The 22,391-nt window shown below is 42.6% G+C and overlaps 1 protein-coding gene across 2 annotated transcripts in view; it reads left to right on the forward strand.

Annotated features, from left to right (window-relative positions):
* The window catches only part of PDE6A (phosphodiesterase 6A), an 85,977-nt gene that overhangs the window by 21,276 nt on the left and 42,310 nt on the right, over nt 1–22,391 (forward strand). For both annotated transcript variants that reach the window (XM_008014956.3, XM_073010588.1), the window contains 2 exons: nt 6,672–6,736; nt 18,434–18,500. In XM_008014956.3, the coding sequence (XP_008013147.2) occupies nt 6,672–6,736; nt 18,434–18,500 (132 nt within the window). The remainder of the gene's footprint in view (nt 1–6,671; nt 6,737–18,433; nt 18,501–22,391) is intronic.

Below are 22,391 nucleotides of genomic sequence, written 5' to 3' on the forward strand. Positions count from 1 at the left end.
TCCTTCCTTTCCTTCATTCCTTCCTCCTTCCTTCCTTCCTTCCTTCCTTTTTCTTTCTTTCTTTCTAAGCACTATACTAACAAGAAGCAAAGTGTTTAATATCTTATTGGAGTTTCACAGTAACCTTGTGGGGTAGACCAAGCAGGGACCAACATACTCATTCCATGGCTGTGGAAAGAAACCCAGAAAGGTCAAGCAACCTACTCAAGGCTTCACCTTGCAGGAATTTAGAGTTATAGACAATATGAGCTTAGAAAACCCTCATTTCTAGTCTATAACGTACGAATTGGTAGCCAGAAAGCCAAATCCAGCTGATAGATATACTTGCTTGGCTACATAGGTTTTTACATTTTTTTTCTATTTTCTTTCTTTTTTCCTTCCTTCCTTCCTTCCTTCCTTCCTTCCTTCCTTCCTTCCTTCCTTCCTCTCTCTCTCTCTGTCTCTCTCTCTTTCTCTCTCTCTCTCTTTTTCTCTCAGATAGGGTCTTGGTATGTGGCCTAGTCTGGTCTTGATCTCCTAGTGCTCAAGTGATCCTCCTTTTTTGGCTTCCCAAAGTGCTGGGAAATTGGCGGCTAACCCTTAAAAATCAAAGTCTTTCCCATAAATATCTGAATTCTCAGTTTCTTTTGAAAACGTGGATGATTAATCAAAACTGGACCCACAATCCAGCAGGGCAAATTTGATTGGGGCTAGTAGCAGCTACCTCCTTGGGATGTGGCCTGAGCTTTCTAGTTTGCCACAGTCCCCACCACTCTCTCTTTTTGAGACAGAGTTTTGCTCTTGTCACCCAGGCTGGAGTGCAATGGCATGATCTTGGCTCACTGCAACCTCTGCCTCCCAGTTCAAGTGATTCTCCTGCCTCAGCCTCCCGAGTAGCTGGGATTACAGGCACCTGTCACCATACCTTGCTAATTTTTGTAGCTTTAGTAGAGACGGGGTTTTGCCCATTGGCCAGGTTGGTCTCGAACTCCTGACCTCAAGTGATCACCTACCTCGTCCTCCCAAAGTGCTGAGATTACAGGTGTGAGCCACCGCGCCCGGCCCCCACCACTGTCTTTTATGTACATCTGTGCCCTGATTTCATTTTTTTTTAAAATCAGACCTCTCTAGGCATTCTGATCTCTAGTCTCATCCAATTGCAGCATTTTATTTTGTTTTTATTTTTATTTTTATAGAGATGAGGTCTTGCTCTATTGCCCAGGCTGGTCTTGAACTCCTGGCCTCAAGTGATCCTCCTGTCTTGGGCTCCCAAAGTGCTGGGATTACAAGCATGAGCCACCGCACCCGGCCTAAATTAGGCCCTTTAACATTCCCTGTGACTTCTAACATCCCTCTCACACTTCATCTGCCACATTCACTTGGAAATACAGCTTTTGTCTGAATTCCAACCAATTAATGCTCCCAAATCTTAGGTCAAAAACCTCACAATGTCAGCTACATCTTGCTTCATCTCCTTTTAAAAATAAAATAGTGTGTGTATGTTTTAAGTATTTAAAAGTTATACAGGCTAAATAGACTTCATGGAAAAAAAAAAATAGCAGTCTTTTAAAAAGTGGTATATTTCCATGGGTATTTGTGGCTCTTTCAAAGCCCCTTGTGTCAGCTGCTCAGGTAGAAGGAAACAAAGGTACTTTTGATGGCTCAGTTTTGACTTTCCAGAGGCTGGTGAATTTGTACATGAATATGGCTTTAAAGACTTTGACTGAGCTACAGTGTGTGGAAAAAGCCTAGTTACCCAAAGTACACTGATCTTTTTGTTACTTTTGGGAAAGAAAATTGATTCTCCTGTGGGATTCCAAAAAAATGTCCATTTCTTTTTTTGAGATGGACTCTCACTCTGTTGCCCAGGCTGCAATGCAGTGGCATGATCTCAGCTCACTGCAACCTCCGCCTCCTGGGCTCAAGCAACTCTCCTGCCTCAGATTCCCAAGTAGCTGGGATTACAGGCGCCCCACCATCGTGCCTGGCTAATTTTTGTATTTTTAGCAGAGATGAGGTTTCACCATGTTGGCCAGGCTGGTCTCAGACTCCTGACCTCAAGTGATCTGCCCGCCTCTGCCTCCCAAAGTTCTGGGATTACCGGCATGAGCCACTGTGCCTGGCCTAAAAATGTCCATTTCTAACCTTTCTAAAGACTCTCGTGGGAAACCCTGGGTAGGACAGCAGCCAGGCCCAGGAAGCCCTGAGCCTGCTGGGAGTACAGTGGGCAGCACAGGCCCAAGGACAGGTGGCCCTAGGGCAAGACAAAGATGTCAATAAGGTCCTGGAACTCTGCCTTCTCCCCCTCCCAGGCAGAAACTTATCTCCTAGGATATAATGCAGCCACCTTTGCTTTCTAGAACTGCTTATAAGGTACAACTTGACTATTTAAAATTTTTTTTTTTTTTTTTTTAGACGGAGTCTCACTCTTTCGCCCAGGCTGGAGCGCAATGGCTGGATCTCAGATCACTGAAAGCTCCACCTCCTGGGTTTACGCCATTCTCCTGCCTCAGCCTCGCGAGTAGCTGTGACTACAGGCACCTGCCACCTCACCTGGCTAGTTTTTTGTATTTTTTAGTAGAGACGGGGTTTCATCGTGTTAGCCAGGATGGTCTCGATCTCCTGACCTCGTGATCCACCCGCCACGGCCTCCCAAAGTGCTGGGATTACAGGCTTGAGCCACCGCGCCCGGCCTAAAAATATTTTTAAGAAAGTTTGTTTTGCCAGGTGCAGTGGTTCATGCCTATAATCCCAGAACTTTGGGAGGCTGAGGCAGAAGGATCACTTAAGGCCAGGAGTTCAAGACCAGCCTAGACAACAAAGTGAGACCTTGTCTCTAACTAAAAAAAAAGAGTAGCCAGGCATGGTGACGTGTGCCTGTATTACCAGCTACTTAGGAGGCTGAGATAGGAGGATTGCTTAAGCCTGGGAAACTGAGGCTCCAGTGAGCCAAGATTGTGCCACTGCCCTGCAGCCTGGGTGACAGAATGGGATCTTGTCTCAAAAAAAGTAATAAATAAAATAAAGCAGAGTAAAAAATATAAAAAAAGAAAATTTGTTTGTATGTTGAAAAAGTAATACATGAGCACAGTGAAAAGTTCACTCCATAAGAAATCAAATGCCCCTTTCCTCCTGGTCAGCCTCTGTGAAGCAGCTGCTGTTAGCAAACTCTCTTGGCAGGAACGTTTATGTATATCCAGATATTCACGGAGAAGTACACATATTCTACCACCACCACTCTGCACTAAAGTTATGATTCTATTTTGTGCCTTGCTCTTTTTACTTAACTGAATATTTTGTCATCTTTCCTTATCAGCACAGGCATAGCAATCTCACTCTGGAAACATGTGGTATCCACTGTACAACTACTCTCCTAATAAGAGACGTCACATCATCTCCAGACTTTTTAAAGCAGTCTAGCTAAGACCCCTGGATAGGGCAAACAATGCTTTTACCCACATTTGGGAGTATATCTCTAGGATCCATTACCACATGTGGGTCAAAGAATACGTCTGTTTTGGTCTTTGAGAGATATTGCTAACTAATCATAACCTTAAAATCATAGCTGGGAGGGTATGGATTATCTAATACAATTTTCTTTTTCCCCCATTGTCCTTAGAACCTTAGAGTTCCATAGTAGTTGCCTTGACCAGGGGTTAATGGAAAAGGAAGAGGGCAGGAAAGGGAGTAAGAGAGAACAAAGCTGCAGGGCCTCTATCTATATACCCGGCCCTGATTCCATTAAGACAGTTTTATATGATTAGTTTCCATCCTTTGCTTGGGGGAAAGAGAGCTGCTACTTAACAGCAGCAACAAACACATACCACCTATCTAATTTTACAGCCAGAGAAACTGAGGCCCAGAGAACACACATAGTAGGAGCAAAACTAGAACAGGAATCCTCACTCTAGGTCTAGCCTCAGCTCCATTCTATTTATCGTGTTTCAGGGTTCATCTAGTCTCCCCTTGGATGCTTCCTATTTTAGGGAGCTCACCACCCCTGGGGGCAGCCTATGCCATTGGAGCGGTTTCAGCTTCTGTCTTTTGTTTAACCAGAGCTTGCCTCCTGGAAGTATTCAGTCAGTGCAGCTGCCGCCAATGCTAGGCTTTGAGCAGCAGAGCCTCTCCCTTATGAGTTGGAAGGTGACCATTGCCGATTGCCCGTCAACCAAACAGACCTTCAGACATCTTTAACTGATTCAGGAATTTCTCTTTGTGGAGGTTCTGAGTCAGAAGGCTTGGGGTGGAGCCCAGGTATCTGCATTGAAATCTCTAGGGAGGTACTTCTCAAAATACCTGTAGTAAAGTAACAGTTTGGTTTTCCTTTTTAAAAGAATTTCCAATTTTGTGTGTGTGTGTGTGAAAAACACACTCAAGAAAGGGGAGTGCAGGCATACTCAAGAGAGTGAGTCATGCCTCCAATATGTTTTAATTGCTACTTTTAAAAATATGACAAAATGTATTCCTAGAAAAACAAAATTGTGTAAAGACAGACAAAATATAAACCTTGGATCATGCCACTGCACTTGTGCTCCAGCCTAGGTGACAGAGCAAGACTCCATCACACACACACACGCGCGCGTGCGCGCACACACACACACTATATATATATACACACACACATATATATGCCCCTTCCCCTTTTGTTCAATTAAACAGACCTCATCTAACTCAGTCAAATTGTTACAAAACTTCGTAAATGACTCTCAGTCTCTGTTTTTATCTTCTCCTGGAATAGTAAAGATAGTAAAGTTTGCAGACTGGCACCCATCCACGGATTACACCCTGATCAACCCTGTTCAAGGTGACAGTGATGCAGACAGTAAAACACTAAGCTGTTAACCTTAGGTGACATAGAGGAAAAGCACTGAGCTGGGAATTAAGGACCCAGGTTCTGATTTTGGTTCACTGTCTTGCTACAAGTGAGTCCTTTCCTGTCTGTGTCTCAGCTTTCTCATTGGTGAAATAGTTGCTCGTCACACTTGGGCATACAGAGGACCTAAGAAAAAGGTAATAGAATTTCCCCTGGAGAGCTAGGGGAATGGAGCCACATGCCAACATCCAATTGTATGCTAGAGAGTAATGCAATTGAAGAGCTCTACTTTAAGGGAATAGGAATTTTAACAATGCAAGGAGGTAGGAGGGATGGAAGAGGCAGAGAGTTAGTTTGGAGGCGTGAAGCATGATTGAGAAGGTAGGTCTGAAGTGACGACACAGCCAAGAGAACAGCTGAGTGGTAGGCATGAAGGAGAAATGGGGCCACGACCATAGAGTTGCACCCTGCAGGAAGGATGGCTGATTGGCTGTGATTTTAAATGGGATGGGAACCTCCTGACCACTTTCCCATCTCCCTAGATTCTGGCAGCCGTCTTTATCTCTTTCTTCTTGCACTTACTAAAGTCAAAATTAAAACGCAGAGATGAATCTCTAAATTGAATGTTTTCGGGCAAAGGAAGACTTGCAATGTAGGGCATACACGCAGACTAAGTAGTCTTCGGTATGTCCAAAGAACAGAGAGAAAGTGAAGGTTTTATAAAAAAGAGAAATGAGGTCGGGCATGGTGGCTCATGCCTGTCATTCCCAGTGCTTTGGGAAGCCAAGGCAGGAGGATCACGTGAGCCCAGGAATCCGCGGCTACAGTGAGCACCCCCATGACTGCGCCACTGCACTCCAACCTGGGTGACAGAGCAAGACCCTGTGTCTAAAAGAAAAAAGAGAAATATTACATGTTGCTCTCTGAGAAAGTTCATTGACACCAGTAAGGGTCTAGGGAGCTGGCAAGTTTTGACTGATGAGTAATGGCAGTGGGTAAAATTAGTCTTAGATTGCAGCAGGTTGTTTCAGCAACTATCAGATAAAACTGGTTTTCGAGTTACAGCAGGTAGTGTAAGCAGCCAGGCATGCAGAGAAGTACATTCTGGGAACAATGCTATGTGTCCTGAGTACTTTTTTGCCCCCTGGCTTCTCAACTCTCTTTTATTTGGGTATGATAAAAATGTCCCAATTTGTGTGATCAACTTGCACCCACTCAACCTCCAGATCCTCTTAGAGAATTTCCTATCCCTCTTCCCAGCCTCAGATCCCAGCCCTCTGCCTGGCCACTGTGAGCTGGCTCCAAGGTGGAGCATGCTGAATCCTGAGAGTCAGCAGAGGACAGGGAGCACCAGAAGACAGCCCAGGCACATCCTTGGAGGGAGCTTATGGCCAGGCTTGGCAATTCCTGAAAACCATGGGGAAAAATATGTACAATTACTATATATCAATAAAAACATTAATTTATTAAAACAACAACAAAAACCACGGGGCATATGACGGTAAAGAACGAAGTCTGTTTTAGGGACATACTCCTGTTGAACTTCTAACTGACTCTTAAAGGTATAATTTTTTGGCTGGGCGTGGTGGCTCACACCCGTAATCCCAGCACTTTGGGAGGCTGAGGTGGGCAGATCATGCGGTCAGGAGTTCAAACCCTGTCTCTGCTAAAAATACAAAAATTATCCAGGCATGGTGGTGCATGCCTGTAGTCCCATTTACTCGGGAGGCTGAGGCGGAAGAATTGCTTGAACCCAGGAGGTGGAGGTTGCAGTGAGCTGAGATCATGCCATTGCACTCCAGCCTGGGCGACAAAGCAAAACTCTGTCTCAAAAAACAAACAAACAAACAAAAACTATAATTTTTCTCTCTTTTGCCAGGAAATTAACTTTTACAAGGTCATTGACTACATCCTGCATGGCAAAGAAGACATCAAAGTAATCCCGTAAGTTTCACCTGTCAAAAGACAAAATTACAATAAATTAGCTTAAAGATCTCAATTAGCTTTATTGGCGATTCTAGAATTGGGCAACACTTCATTCCATAAAATACATAAGTGTTCTGATAAGGTTGAATTTATAGACAGAGAAGGGCTGAAGAAAGCCAAGCAAACATCAAAGAACATGTTAGTCATTTTTAAGATACTTTTCTTATAAGGTGGGAGAGGGAGATAGAACAATAGAAAAATTACTGATTAATATCAGGTTACTGCTGCATTTTTGTGTGTGTGTGAGGATTAAAGCAGAGGAACTTCATTATCATGCCTGTTAAAGACTGGAACAGGTCTTTTTGGGAAATTGGCTTTTACCTCTCTCCTAATCGCTAAGAGGATCAGAAACAACTTAGTTTAGGTTTGAGGAGGTGGAACGTTATCATGGGTGACTCCACGCTGGTTTTTAGTTTGGTTTGTTGGAGCTTAGTTCAGAGCTTTGTCCAAAACAAGGGCCTCCTATAGTTTTTATTTTAACACATCTCAAAACATGGAAAACTGCAGGTACATTATCAACTTCCAAAAGATACTCATTCCAAGATCAACACTGACCAAATCCAACGAGACCCCATAGTTGATTAGAGGCAGGGAGAGTGGGAAGGAGGCAGTGTAAGACGGTAGAGAGACTCAGAGGCTGAGCAGTAAGGCCCAAGAAAGAGGAAGACTTGACCAGAGCCGTGATGAGGGCTACGGTGGACCAGATTGTGAGTCAGGTGCTCTGAGTCCCATTCTCACAGCCAGTGCCAGTAAATGGTTTGTCTGGACCTTAGAGTCCAAGGTATAGAATAAGACTGGGATGAAATCAGGAATTTTCAACGGTGCTACTCTTCTGGTACGTGAAGGAGGCAAAGTAAAAGCAAGAAGCTGCAAAGGAACTGACTCAGCCCCTCACGGAAAGCCTATTCTCAATGTCCCCTCATGTGTGACCGAGGAGGACATGAAAAGAAAAGGAAAGAATGCTCTCAGTCCTGCGTCTAGGTAGCTGGGACTCTATGACCATTCGAAGATTTGAACAGTTGCAAACTTTTTAAATATAGGCTTATACTTTTTTGGTTAGTAGACCTTTCTTAAAAACCTGGTTACCTTCTTCTCTGTTTGAATCCTCTCCATGTGCTAAAAGCCACATCCATGGTTCTGTCTTGAGACATAGCCCTCTTTCTCAACTTAATTGCAGAGGCCTTGAGGCTGTAATTTGGTTGGTGGGAGAGCCACACCTTTAGTCTTATCCTCCACAGCAATTTTGTCCCACTGAAGGGATTTACTGCATGCCAACTTAATCCTCAAAGAGTGGGTGTGATACGCCATGCTGATTCAGTTTGGTCACCAGACCAAACCGTAATAATCCCATCACCCAGATAAACAAGTTCTCAGGGTTATTTGTTACTGGTGAGGATGAGAAGTTGCCTCAAGTTTCTCAATTTCTAGATTATCTGTATTCTTTCATTCCTGCCTGCATAAGGACTGATTACCTTATTCTATTCTCTTCTTTTTTTTTTTTTTTTTTTTTTTTTTTTTTTTTTTTTTTTTTTTTTTTTTTTTTAAGATGGAATCTCACTCTGTCTTCCAGGCTGGAGTGCAGCAGCCCAATCTCGGCTCACTACAACTTCCTCCTCCTGGGTTCAAGCGATTCTCCTGCCTCAGCCTCCCAAGTAGCTGGGATTACAGGCGCGCACCACCATGCCCAGCTAATTTGTATATTTTTAGTAGAGATGGGGGGTTTTGCCATGCTGGTCAGGCTGGTCTCAAACTCCTGACCTGAAGTGATTCACTCAGCTTGGCCTCTCAAAGTGCTGGAATTACTGGCGTGAGCCCCAGCACCCAGCCTGATACCCTTATTCTCTCCTAAAGCTCATCTCTCTTTTTTTTTTTCCACCTTATCAAAAACATACTCTTCAACAATTCTGTTTCCTAGTCTCTTTTCTACCTTCTAGAGCCGCAATCTTATTAACTCACTATCTGTCTCTTAAATGGTCACAGGTCGCAATTCTCTGTTTGTCTCTGCTTGACCAGCATCACATCCTACTAGCCTCTGATAACACTCATCTTGCTGCCTACCACCCAGTCCCTAACCTATGCCTCTCATTTTAGGGTTTTTATTATGGCAGCACCCTGTTTCTAACACAAATTTTTGTTTCAGCCAAGATAGGCCAGGCTCTGCTTTCGTAACAAGACCTTGAGACCTGAGTGTTATAAACAACTAAAATTTATTTCACCATCCCACTATGTGTGCATTGCCAGCTAGCGAGTGTGGTTGGAGGTATGCTGTGTGGATTGTAGTCAGGTAGGAGCCGAGGCTAATAAAGCAGCCGCCATTTTGAACTTTGCAAGATAGAATAACCTTGCCACAGAGAAGAGAAGAAAAATACACACTGGCTCTTAAAATCTCCATCTGGAGGTGACACATAGCACTTATACTCACATTTTATGGGCAAAGCTAGTTACATGGCCACACATTACTTGAGTGGTTAGAACGCAGTCTGACTTTGTGCCCAGGATAGACAGCCAGAATGTCTGCAAACATCCAGAATGGCTGTCACAGTATATGCCATCCACACTAACAGAGGGGAAAATCAAATAGTAAATAAATGACTAATCAAACCAAAGGAAGGCAAAATAAAAGTTCAGGAAGAACATAGATGCTGGATGTGGATGCACTGTCTGTAGCCCCAGCTAATCAGGAGGCTGAGGCAGGAGGATTATTTGAGCCTAGGAGTTTGAGGCTGCAGTGAGCTATGATTGCACCTGTGAATAGCCACTGTACTCCAGCCTGGGCAACATAGTGAGACCCTTTCACTAAAAAAGAGAGAGAGAAAGAAGGAGAGAAGAGCATAGAGCAGGTAGGAAAATAAAATGTACATATCAAGGTGAAATTCAAATTCAAATATATCAATTATTTGAATTAATTAATTAATTTAGTGTGTTAGTGTTTTATAGAGACAGGGTTGCCAGGTTGGTCTCAAACTTCTGGGTTCAAGCGATCCTCTCACCTCTACCTCCTAAAGTGCTGGGATTACAGGCATTAGCCACCATGCCTAGCCTATAATTTTTTGTGTGTGTGATAGAGATGGGGTCTCACCATGTTGCCCAGGCTGTACTCTTTGAACTCCTGAGCTCGAGCAGTCCTTCTACCTTAGCCTCCCAAAGTGCTGGGATTACAGGCATAAGCTGATGCACTGGCCAATAATTTTTTTTTTTTTTTTTTTTTTGAGACGGAGTCTCGCTCTGTCGCCCAGGCTGGAGTGCGGTGGCCGGATCTCAGTTCACTGCAAGCTCCGTCTCCCGGGTTTATGCCATTCTCCTGCCTCAGCCTCCCGAGTTGGGACTACAGGCGCCCGCCACCTTGCCCAGCTAGTTTTTTGTATTTTTTAGTAGAGACGGGGTTTCACTGGGTTAGCCAGGATGGTCTCCATCTCCTGACCTCGTGATCCGCCCATCTCGGCCTCCCAAAGTGCTGGGATTACAGGCTTGAGCCACCGCGCCCGGCCAATAATTTTTAAAAATATAAATCAACTAGATGTTCCAGTTAAATGACAAAGATTGCCAGCCTGGATAAGAAAGAAATACATTACCTTTCATTGATTCTAAGATGCGGTTTTCTACTTTTTGACATTTCTGAAATAGAATTGTGCGATTGTTGTTAGCCATGGCATACATGATGTAGTTGTTATTGCCTAGGTGTGAACTTGATCATAACCATAGTCAAAAAACAAAGTTACAATCAATTTTGTCTAAAAATCTCAATTGGTTTTATTTGAGATTCTAGAATTGGGCAATGATTTATTGCATAAAATAGAGTAAATGTTCCAATGAGTTGAGCAGAAGGGGTTGGTTTCATAGGAATAAAGAACAAAAAGCAGATTGGTCATTTTAAAGCTAGTTTTCTTGTAAGGCAGGACAGGGAAATGGGACAATAGAAAATTAACTGAGAAGTAGAAATCAAGCTATTTCAGGCTACCTTTGTGTGTGTGTAAGGACTAAAGCAGAGGAAACTTCATTGTCATGCCAACTGAAACTGGCTTGTTGCCGGGCACAGTGGCTCACACCTATAATCCCAGCAATTTGGGAGGCTGAGGTGGGCAGATCCCTTGAGCTCAGCACTTTGAGACCAGCCTGGGCAATATGGCAAGACCCCATCTCCACAAAAAAGTACAAAAATTAGTCAGGCATGGTGGTGCACACCTCTGGTCCCAACTGCTCAGGAGGCTGAGGCAGGAGGATCACTTGAGCCGGGGAGGTGGAGGCTACAGTGAGCCATGATCGCATCACTTCACACAGGGGAGAGAGTGAGACCCTGTCTCAAAAAAAAAAAAAAAGAAAAGAAAAGAAAGAAAGAAACTGGCTTAACTGGCTTGTTTGGAAAATTGGCTTTTGTTTCTCCTGTTTTCTCAGAAGGTCAGATAACAATTTAGTGTGTTTAGTGACTTGGAACTTTGATGTAGGTGACTTCATTTTAATTTTTAGTTTGATCTGTTAGGGCCCCTATTACAGGAGTTTAGTCAAAAACAATGGTGTCCTGTAATTTTCATTTCACACCATTCATATTGTTGTAAGTATAGTTAATGCTGAGCAACCGTTGCTGGTTGCTATTCACATTGAATTCAATTGCCATGCAAAATAATTTTAAAGAGAGATTATGCTATGATTCAGCATTGAAATGAAAAATTGTCTTAACCGGCACAAAATGACAGAAAAAAATGTGAGATATGATTAAAAAAATCTGTATCTAAAAGAACAATGTTGATCTGAATAAAGTAAAAATTACAAGTGATAAGCATTATAGGCTACATTGTAGATTAATTGGCAGCATTTAATCTTTCTCTGCACATACAAAAGTTAGTCAACAATGATTACTTCCAAGATATGATGAAAAATCCTATATCCTGTTTACAGGGGACTAATCTGAAAGAATACAGAGAGGTTGAACATTAAAGATTGAAAAAAGACACACCATGCAAATGCTAATCAAAAGAAAACTTGTATAACCATGTTAACATCATATAGAAATAGACATATCAAAGAACATTAGTAGAGATAAAGAGTCACTTAATGATAAAGGGGTCGATCTACCTCAGTATTACAGGAAGATATTACTATTCTAAATTTGCAAGCACATCATAACATGACCTCAAAAAATATAAAGCAAAAACTAACAGAAATACAAGGAGATATAGACGAATCTATGTGTGCTAATTGACTTAAGGAGAAAACTAAAATCAACAAACAGAATATAGAATATTTGAATAATCCAATTAATGAATTTAACCTAATAAATATAAAGAGAACACTGCTCTAAGCCAGTAACAATAAGCTAATTAGGAAATTCCCATATGCTTGGGAACTAAGAAATATCCTTCTGAAAAAATAAAAGGAATATACTTCCAAACAACCTATGGATAAAAGAATCAATTAATGGAAATTAGAAAATATTCTGAGCTGAAAGATAATGAAAATATAACATATTAAAGCCTCTATAAAAAATAAAAAACCTGTGTGATGCAGTGAAATTGTGCTTAATGTAAAAATTTACAGCCTTAAATGCACATATTTAAATTTTAAAAGGCTGAAAAAGTAACAAGCTGTGTATCCATCTGTATCAGTCAGGGTCTCAGCTGAAAATAGGTGTCACATTCAAATCAGGATAATTCAGTGAGGGTTTATTTACAGAGAGACAAATTGCAAAGGTGGGGGTGGAATGAAGGGAACCATAAGAGAATGTGCTATTAGTTGGGGAGCTACTACCACTTCTGGCCCCAAAAGGAAATTTCCACAATCTGGAATGAAAAAGAGTCTTGTAGAGCAAACCACCTTGAGAGAAGCATTGACCTTCAGTCAAGGAACATAGCCAGCTCAAAGCAGCCTTGTCAGTGGTTGTCCTGTCTCTACAAAAATATTTTTAAAATTAGCTGGATGTGATGGCACATGCCTGCAGTCCTACATGTGAGGCTGAGGTGGGAGAATTGCTTGAGCCCAGGAGGTTGAGGCTGCAGTGAGCCAGGTTTGCCCGCCTGCACTCCAGCCTGGGTGACAGAGTGAGACCCTGTCTCAAACAAAACAAAAAACCTAGCCAGGTGGTGGCACATGCCTGTAATCCCAGCTACTTGGGAGACTGAAGTGGGAGGATTGCTTAAGACCAGGAATTCAAGAACAGCCTGGACAACATAGTGAGACCCTGTCTTGAAAAAAAGAATAAGAGGAAAAAAATTAAAAGTGAAACTTACAAAATCAAGAAGAAATATAACACCAAAACAGTTTTATTACAATACAATATTTATTACAATAAAATAAATAAAAACCTTCTCACAAAGATACCCCAGGCCCAGATTTTTTTCACAGGTGAATTCTACTTAGTGGTTTTTATTCATTTATTTATATTTTTTAGAGATGGAGTCTCCCTATATTGTCCAGGCTGGCTTTGGACTCCTGGTTCAGCCTCCCCACTAGCTGGGGCTACAGGCACACACCACTGCCTGAGTTCTAATTAATATTTAAGGAAGAAATAAAAATCTCATACGATTATTGTATGATAACAGGCAAAGAAGTGGCTAGTATAAGCTATATGCCAAAACCCAACAGAAAGGAAAGTTCTGAGTATGCTCCCTTACGGACACGGATGTAAATATCCTAAATATAATTCTAGCAAATAATGGACATAGATGTAAATATTCTAAATAAAATTCTAGCAAATAATGAGTAACAACATATAAAAGATTGCACATCGTTACCCAGATGGAGTTATTCCAGGAATGCAGACTTGGTTTAATGTTAGAAAAATCAACCTATATAATTTGCCATTAAGAGAAAAATGACATAATCATCATTATAGAGGAAAATTTTCTTAATCTTCTAAAGAGAATTTTAGGCCAGGTGCGATAGCTTACACCAGCCTCACACTTTGGAAGGCTGAGGCAGGTGGATCACCTGAGCTCAGGAGTTTGAGACCAGCCTGGGAATATATCTATGGAACAGAACAAAGAGCCGGAAACAGACTTGCACATATACAGCCACTTCATTTGTGACAAAGGTGCCATTTAAAGCAATGGAAGAACGAATGATCTTTCAAATAAATTATGCTTGTATAAATGGGTACCAACATGGGAGAAAAAGAAATGTGATTTCTCCCTCAAAAGTAAATTACACAGCCGGGCACGGTGGCTCACGCCTGTAATCCCAACACTAGGCCGAGGCGGGTGGATCACCTGAGATCAAGAGTTCGAGACCAGCCTGGCCAACATGGTGAAACTTCATCTCTACTAAAAATACAAAAATTAGCCAGGCATGGTGGCAGGCACCTGTAATCCCAGCTACTCGGGAGGCTGAGGCAGGAGAATTGCTTAAACCCAGGAGGCAGAAGTTGCATGCAGTGAGCTGAGATTGCACCATTACACTCCAGCCTGGGTAAGAGAGCAAGACTCTGTCTCAAAAACAAAACGACAAGGAAGTAAATTACACAAATATAAATTCTAGGTGAATTAGGGGTCCAAATATAAAAGGTCAAACTGTAACACTTTTAGAAGATAATATAAAAGAGCTTTATGATCTTTGGGTAAAAAATTTATAAATAAGACTTCAGAAACAAATAAAAATATTGATATATTTGACCACATTAAGAACAAAAACTTCTATTTATATCAAAATATACCATTTGGGAGTGTATTAGTTTATCTGTTTCTACATAACATATTGTCCCAAAAGTTAGTGACTTAAAACATCAATAATAATTTATTATCTCTCTTTATTGTTGTTATTATTTTGAGAGGGAGTTTTGCTCTTGTCATCCAGGCTGGAGTGCAATGGCATGATCTTGGCTCACTGCAACCTCTGCCTCCTGGTTTCAGTTGATTCTCCTGCCTTAGCCTCCTCAGTAGCTGGGAATATAGAAACCCACCATCAGGCCCGGTTAATTTTTGTAATTTTTTTTAGTAGAGATGGGATTTCACCATGTTGGCCAAGCTGGCCTCAAACTCCCAACCTTAGGTTACCTGCCTTCCTCAGCCTCCCAAAGTGCTGGGATTACAGTTGTGAGCCACTATACCCGGCTTCTCTTTATTATTTATTATTCTGTGGGTCAGAAATTCAAAGGTGGCTTGACTGGGTAGTTTTTTGTTTTCCATGTTTTTTTTTTGAGATGGAGTTTCACTCTAGTTACCCAGGCTGGAGTGCAATGGCATGATCTCGGCTCACCGCAACCTCTGCCACCTGGGTTCAAGAGATTCTCCTGACTCAGCCTCCCGAGTAACTGGGATTACAAGCATGCACCACCATGCCCAGCTAATTTTGTATTTTTAGTAGAGACGGGATTTCTCCATGTTGGTCAGGCTGGTCTCGAACTCCTGACCTCAGGTGATCTGCCTGCCTTGGCCCCAAAGTGCTGGGATTACAGGCGTGAGCCACTGCGCCGGCCGACTGGGCAGTTTTAGCTTGGGGTAGCTCATGAGGTTGAAGTCAAATATGAGTGTGGGCTGCAGTCATCTGAAGGCTTTCCCGGAATCGGAGGATCTGCTTACTAAATAACTTACTCAGATGGCTGGCAAGTTGATGCTGGCTGTTGGCAGGAGGCCTCAGTTCCTTTTCACATAGGCCTCTATAACGGGCTGCTTGAGTTACTTCATGGCATGGTGGCTGACTTCCCCAGAGCAAGCAGGTGAAAGCTACAATGCCTTTCATAATCTAGTTTCAAAATAACACATTCATCTCCACCATATTCTTTTGGTCACTGAGACCAGCTTTGATTCATCGTTGGAGGGGACTATACAAGGAAGTGAGAATCACTGAGGGTCATCTAGGAGGCTGGTTACCATAAAGAGTAAAAAGGCAAATTATGATATAAGAAAATGTATTTATAGCACAAATAACTGACAAAGGCTCGTATCAAAAATGTATATAGGGTCAGGCACAGTGGCTCATGCCTGTAATTCCAGTGCTTTGGGAGACCTAGGTAGGAGGATCACTTTAGGCCAGGAAATTGAGACCAGCCTGGGCAACATAGTAAGACTCCCCATCTCTATGGTACAGCCTGACAGGTTCTTCTTGCCCGCTGCCCAGAAAAGACAATACACTGAGAACAGCAAGAGTTGCAGCAGAGAAAGAGTTTAATTATTTTAAGGCAGTTGAGCAAAAGAACCAGAGATATTTCTCAAATCTACCTCCCTGAGAATTTGGAGGCCAGGGTTTTTCAAGGATAGTTTGGTGGGCAGGGGGCTAGGGAATGGGAAATACTGGTTGGTTGGGCTGAGGATAAAATCACAGGGGATTGAAACTGTCTTCTTGCAGTGAGTCAGTTCCTAGGTGAGGTCACAAGACCAGTTGAATCTGGCTACTGCGTTCCAGCCTGAGTGACAGAAGGAGCCCTGTCTCTTAAAAAAAAAAAAAAAAAAAAAAAAAAAAAGAACTTATAAAGAACTCCTACAAATCAATAAAAAGGAAACACTATTGAAAAATGAGCAAAAGTAAATTTAAAAGTAACTTTAAAAAATGAGTAAAAGACATGAACAGAGGAACTTTACAAAAAATGCAAATGACAAATACATTTATGGAAGGTACTCCATTTTATTAATTTTGTAGAGAAATATGAAAGAAAAGTACGATGAGATACCATTAGACCTCACCACAAGGACTATCATGCAAACGTCTGAAAATACTAAGTATTGACAGAGATGGAGAACAAAGGAAACTTTGTACCACTGAGTTATGGGTCCAGGTAGAGTCAGTCAGTAGCCAGAATGCGAAAGTATAAAAAATATCTCAAAGACCAATCTTAGGTTGTACAATAGTGATGTTATCTGTAGGAGGGGAAGTTATAAATCATGTGATCCCCAGCCACATAACTCCTGAGCAGTAAGGAATTATAGAAAACCAGCTAGGGAACAATGGCTGGTTATTGTTTAACTACACTTACATCTTAGCAGAATTCAGGCCCCTCCCATAACCCTAACCTTGTGGCCTTTCATTAGCCTTACAAAGGCAGTTCTAGTCCCCAGAGGGGGTCAATTTTGGGAAGGGACTATTACCATCTTTCTTCAATGTTAAATTATAAACTAAATTCTCCCCATAGTTGGCTTGGTCTATGCCCAGGAAGGAGTAAGGGCAGTTAGCTGGTAAAGTTAGAAGCAAGATGGAATCTTGTGAGGTTAGATTTCTCTGTTATAATTTTTGCAGACAGTTCCATCTATGAAAAAGATTTTTAATCAGCTGAGCATGGTGGTTCGTGCCTGAAGTCCCAGCTAGGTGAGCAGCTGAGGTGGAAGGATTACTTGAGCCCAGGAGTTCAAGTTTATAGTGAGCTAGGATCATGCTCCTGCATTCCAGCCTGAGTGACAGAGTAAGGCCCTGTCTCAAAAAAAAAAAAAAAAAAAAAAAAGAGAGAGAGAACACATAAAGAATTCCTATGAATCAATAAGAAGGAAACACTATAGAAAAATGGGTAAAAGTAATTTTTAAAAATGAGTAAAAGACATGAACATTAATTTTGTAGAGAAATATGAAAGAAAACTATGATGAGATACCATTAGACCTCACCAGAAGTACTATCATTTAAAAGTCTGAAAATACTAAGTATTGACAGAGATGGAGAACAAAGGAAACTCTAATGGACCACTGATGGGAGTGTAAATTGGTACAATCATTTTAGAAAACAGTTTGGCCTCATCTAGTAAAGTTGAAGATACAAACAGCTTATGACCCAGTACTTCTACTCCTAGGAATATACCATGTAGCACTGAGAGCACATATACACCAATGTTGACGTCAGCACTGTTTATATTATCCCGTAATTGGAAGGATAGGGGATGTCCACCAACAGTTGAATGGATAACTTGTGCTACAGTAGTATAGGGAACACTGTAAGTCAATGAAATAAGTGAATTGCAGCAACGTGACAAAGAAGACAGACAAAATAATATACATTGTATGGTTCCATCTAAATGAAGTTGAAAAACAGGCAAAATTAAACTAACAAGTACAGGAAAACATGCTTAGGAGGTAAAACTCTACAAAAAAACAATAATGCAATTTAGCATAATTTCAGAATAATGGTTACCTCTGGGTTTAGGGAGAAGGTTATGACTGCGGGGGAAAGTCAAGGGCTTCCAAGGAGCTGACAATGCTGTTCTTGATGTCCATGTGGTTTTATAAATGTTCATTTTCTAATGATTGCTGAGGTTTTTAATGCGTGTTTATGTGTGTGTTTTTTTCTCACAACAAACAAGCAAAAATAATAATACAAAAAATTATAGTATTGTGAGGGATAAGTATATAAAGCACTTAGCTTAGTGCTTAGTACATGGCAGGAATTCTCCATAGATGAATTTTTTCATTCCCTACATAGTTTTAGTAGCTTCTAGCTTTATGAGGGAAGTGATGGTATTTGTTTCTACTCAGCAGCAAATAACAATCTGTAGAATGAATGCTGTCTCTTTTCTCGGATAGTGAAACTTGGTGGGCAGTCAGTAAAATGTTATATTCGCCACCCTTTTCTCCATGTCTAGATTTGGACATTAAGATGGTTGGCCAACATTTTGGGTTTGGTCAGGTGTAGTGAATGTAAGCAGTTGCTGAGAGCCACCTGAGAGCAGGGGGAGGGCAAAGGCCCAGATTTTAGTTTTCAGTCCAGCAATCCCTGCACTGAGAGTCACCATTTGTCTTTGGCCTTCACAGGAATCCACCTCCTGACCATTGGGCTTTAGTAAGCGGTCTTCCCACTTATGTTGCCCAGAATGGCCTGGTAAGTCATATAACTTTGAAGGGGAGAGTTTTGGATCAGGTGGAAGAAAGAGTGGAAGGATTTTAGATCAAGAAGAGAGTGGAAAAGATGATGGCAAGTGTGGATCTCTAAAAGCCTGATTCTCTTGTTTCTCTCAATTCAGTTGGCAATTGGTCTAAATGAATGAACAGATAATTGACATTTGAGGAAATATCAAATATATAGATAAATAATCCTTAGGTGGAAAGGTGCATAGTCTTGGCCAGGCACAGTGGCTCAGGCCTATAATCCCAGAACTTTAGGGGGCCAAGGAGGGTGGATCACCTGAGGTCAGGAGCTCGAGACCAGCCTGGCCAACATGACAAAACTCCATCTCTACTGAAAATATAAAAATTTGGCCGGGCACGGTGGTTCACGCCTGTAATCCCAGCACTTTGGGAGGCCGAGGCGGGTGGATCACAAGGTCAGGAGATCGAGACCATCCTGGCTAATATAGTGAAACCCCGTCTCTACTAAAAATGCAAAAAATTAGCCTGGTGTGGCAGCGGGCACCTGTAGTCCCAGCTACTTGGGAGGCTGAGGCAGGAGAATGGCGTGAACCTGGGAGGTGGAGCTTGCAGTGAGACGAGATCTTGCCACTGCACTCCAGCCTGGGCGACTGAGCGAGACTCCGTCTCAAAAAAATATATAAATATATATAAATATATATTTTTTTATATATTTATATATATTTTTATATATATATAAATTTGCTGGGCATGTGGCGGGCACCTGTAATCCCACCTACTCGGGAGGCTGAGGCAGGAGAATCACTTGAACCTGGGAGGCAGAGGTTGCAGTGAGCCGAGATCGCGCCATTGCACTCTAGCCTGGGCAACAGAGAAAGACTCCATCTCAAAAAATAATAATAATAAATAAAATGAAATAAAAATGTCTTAGGCAGGCGGGGCCATAAAAGGAGGTTCCAGGTGGAAGGAAGAACACGGGCAAACAATGTGGGCATGGAGGCCTGGAGCAGTGTGCTGTATGTGGTTAAGTGAGGCTGGAGTATTAGATTTGAGACAGGAAGACAGCAAAAGATGAGGCTCAAGAGGGAGGAAGGGGTTAAATTACAGCAGGCCTTGGATGCCTTGTCTAAAAGGTGGACTTGTTTATTATTATTTTTTTTTTTGACAGTGTCTCGCTCTATTGCCCAGGCTGGACTGCAGTGGTGAGAACTTGGCTCACTGCAACCTCTGCCTCCTGGGCTCAAGCGATTGTCATGCCTCAGCCACCTGAATAGCTGTGATTACAGGCGCGTACCACCACGCCCAGCTAATTTTTGTATTTTTAGCAGAGACGGGGTTTTACCATGTTAGCCAGGCTGGTTTCGAACACCTGGTTTCAAGTGATCCGCCCGCCTCAGCCTCCCAAAGTGCTGGGATTATAGGAGTGAACCACCATGCTCATCCTTAAAAGGTGGGATTTTAATCTACAGGTGACAGGTAGACAAGCAGGAGATTCACATAGTCGATTTTCTTTTTTTTTTTTTTTTGAGACGGAGTCTCGCTCTGTCGCCCAGGCTGGAGTGCAGTGGCCAGATCTCAGCTCACTGCAAGCTCGATTTTCATTTTAGAAAGATAACTCTGGCAGGGCATGGTGACTCATGCCTGCAATCCCAACACTTCGGGAGGCCGAGGCAGAAGGATCACTTGAGTCCAGGAGTTTGAGACCAGCTTGGGCAACATACCAAGACTCCGTCTCTACAAAAAATTTAAAGATTAGCCAGGTGTGGTGGTGCACGCCCACAGTCCCAGCTACTCAAGAGGCTGAGACAGGAGTATCCCTTGATCCCAGGAGTTCCAGGCTGCAGTGAGGTATGATCACGCCACTGCATTCCAGCCTGGGCAACAGAGGGAGACCCTGTCCCTAAAAGAAAAAAATAAAAAGAAAGAAAGAAAAGAAAGATGACTCTAGCAGCTTCCTGGAAAATGGATCTGAAGGACTAGGACTGCAGGCAAAGTAACCAGAGCACCATTTAAGTAAGAGGTGATGAGAATTTCAGCAAAGGCAGGTGGGATAAAGAACACTATCATTCTTGCTAACAGCTGCTGGGTGCTTACCGTGAGTCAGGCACTACCTAAATTTAATACTCACAACAACTTTGACAGAGGCAAGAACACAAGAAGGGGACAAGGGGTCAGGTCCAATATTGAGAGGGCGAAGCTGGCAGGGCTTTGTGATTGGCTGTAGGCAGAGAGTGGGGAAGAGAGGAGTCAAGGCTAATTTCAGGCTTCTAGACTGGATGAATAGTGCTGTCGTCACGCTTGGATGTAAAATGATGAAGTCAGTTTCAGACAAGGTAATACTGACATTTTTTAGAAGCAGATGTCCTGCAGGTAGATGAAGAGACAATTCTGATGCTGTGGAGAGAGAGGAGTGTTGGAAGCAGAGATTTGGAAGATATCAGGACCAGATGGTGTTTGAAATTATGAGCGTGGAGGAAGGCACCTAGGGAGAGGGAGACAGGCAGTGGACCCAGGGTGCAATCATGGAGAGTGTCAGCATCTACAGAGTGGGTGGAGAAAGAGGAGCGTGTGATAGAGAAACAGAAGGAAGGTTCAGAGGTGTTTGGAGACCCAAGAGAGGGCAGTGTCATGGAAACCAAGAAAGTGGAAAGTTTCAACAGGGAGAGATGATGACATGCAGCAGAGTGAACTGGTAAGATAAGAACTGAAAACCCTCGTTGGGTTTGGCACTGAAGAAGTTATTGGTGGCCCCAGTGAAAATGGATTTGGTGGTGAGGTGGAAGCAGAACCAGCATGTGGTTTGCTGAGTAGTGGATGGGTAACGAGAAGGTAAAGAATGCAAAAGAAAAGAGGAGAATGCCTGAGTGGTTGCTATGGGGACCATGATGGATGCAGGAAGGATTTCATTTTCAAGCATGAGAGAGACACCAGCATGCTCACAGACGGAGAGGAAAGAGGCCTCCAAGAGCTCTGCCATCAGGAGACAGTGATGGCAACTGATAGAGTTGGTCAAAGGAGAGGTCAGAAGGCTGATGCAGTGAGCGGGCAGTCCTCGGACAGGAGCAGGTACAGCTCGCTCTCTGAGACCACACACAGCCCGCTTCTGTGTTGTCAGGCAGGGCCAAGGTGGTACGTTTTTGAGAATTAGAAGGCAGCATTTCTCAAAGGATGATTAAAGGAAGGTCAAGGTCATGGTGCTGCAAGCAGATCACAGGCTGGATTTCAGCTCCCAGTTGCCCCTCAGCCTGATGCCTGTGTGCAGTTCACACATTACACAACTGTGCACAGTGGCCCCACAGTGCTCTATAAGTGCCATCTGATCCCTTACCAGTAGGGTAAACTGGTCCGACTTTCAGGAGAGGAATCTAGCAATGTAGAACCGGAGCTACAACACCTTTCATTTATTATTCTACTTTGGGATTTATAATCCAGGGAAAAACCCCTACCTGCCCAAACAAAACAGAACCCAAATGTAGTTGAGTCAAATATATTTAGAGTAGCATATTTTATTTTATTATTTTATTTTGTTGAGACTGGGTCTCACTCTGTTGCCCAGGCTGGAGTGCAGTGGCATGATCTCAGCTCACTGCAACTTCCGCCTCCCAGGTTCAAGTGATTCTCCCACCTCAACCTCCAGAGTAGCTGGGACTACAGGCATGCGCCACCACTGCTGGTTAATTTTTGTATTTTTAGTAGAGACAGGGTTTCACCACATTGGCCGGGCTGGTATTTATATTAACTTAAAGACCTTGGATACAACCCAAATAAGCAAGAAAAGGGGAACAACAGCATAGGATACCCTCCAGTTACTAGTAATGACAAGTTGTAGCCTTAACTTTTTCAAAGCTTAGAAATGATTCAAGAGTGGAGCAAATCATAAAAAGTAATGTTTATAAGGTGACTT

The sequence above is a fragment of the Chlorocebus sabaeus genome, chromosome 23 (genome assembly GCF_047675955.1).
Source record: "Chlorocebus sabaeus isolate Y175 chromosome 23, mChlSab1.0.hap1, whole genome shotgun sequence".
NCBI classification, from domain to species: Eukaryota; Metazoa; Chordata; class Mammalia; order Primates; family Cercopithecidae; genus Chlorocebus; species Chlorocebus sabaeus.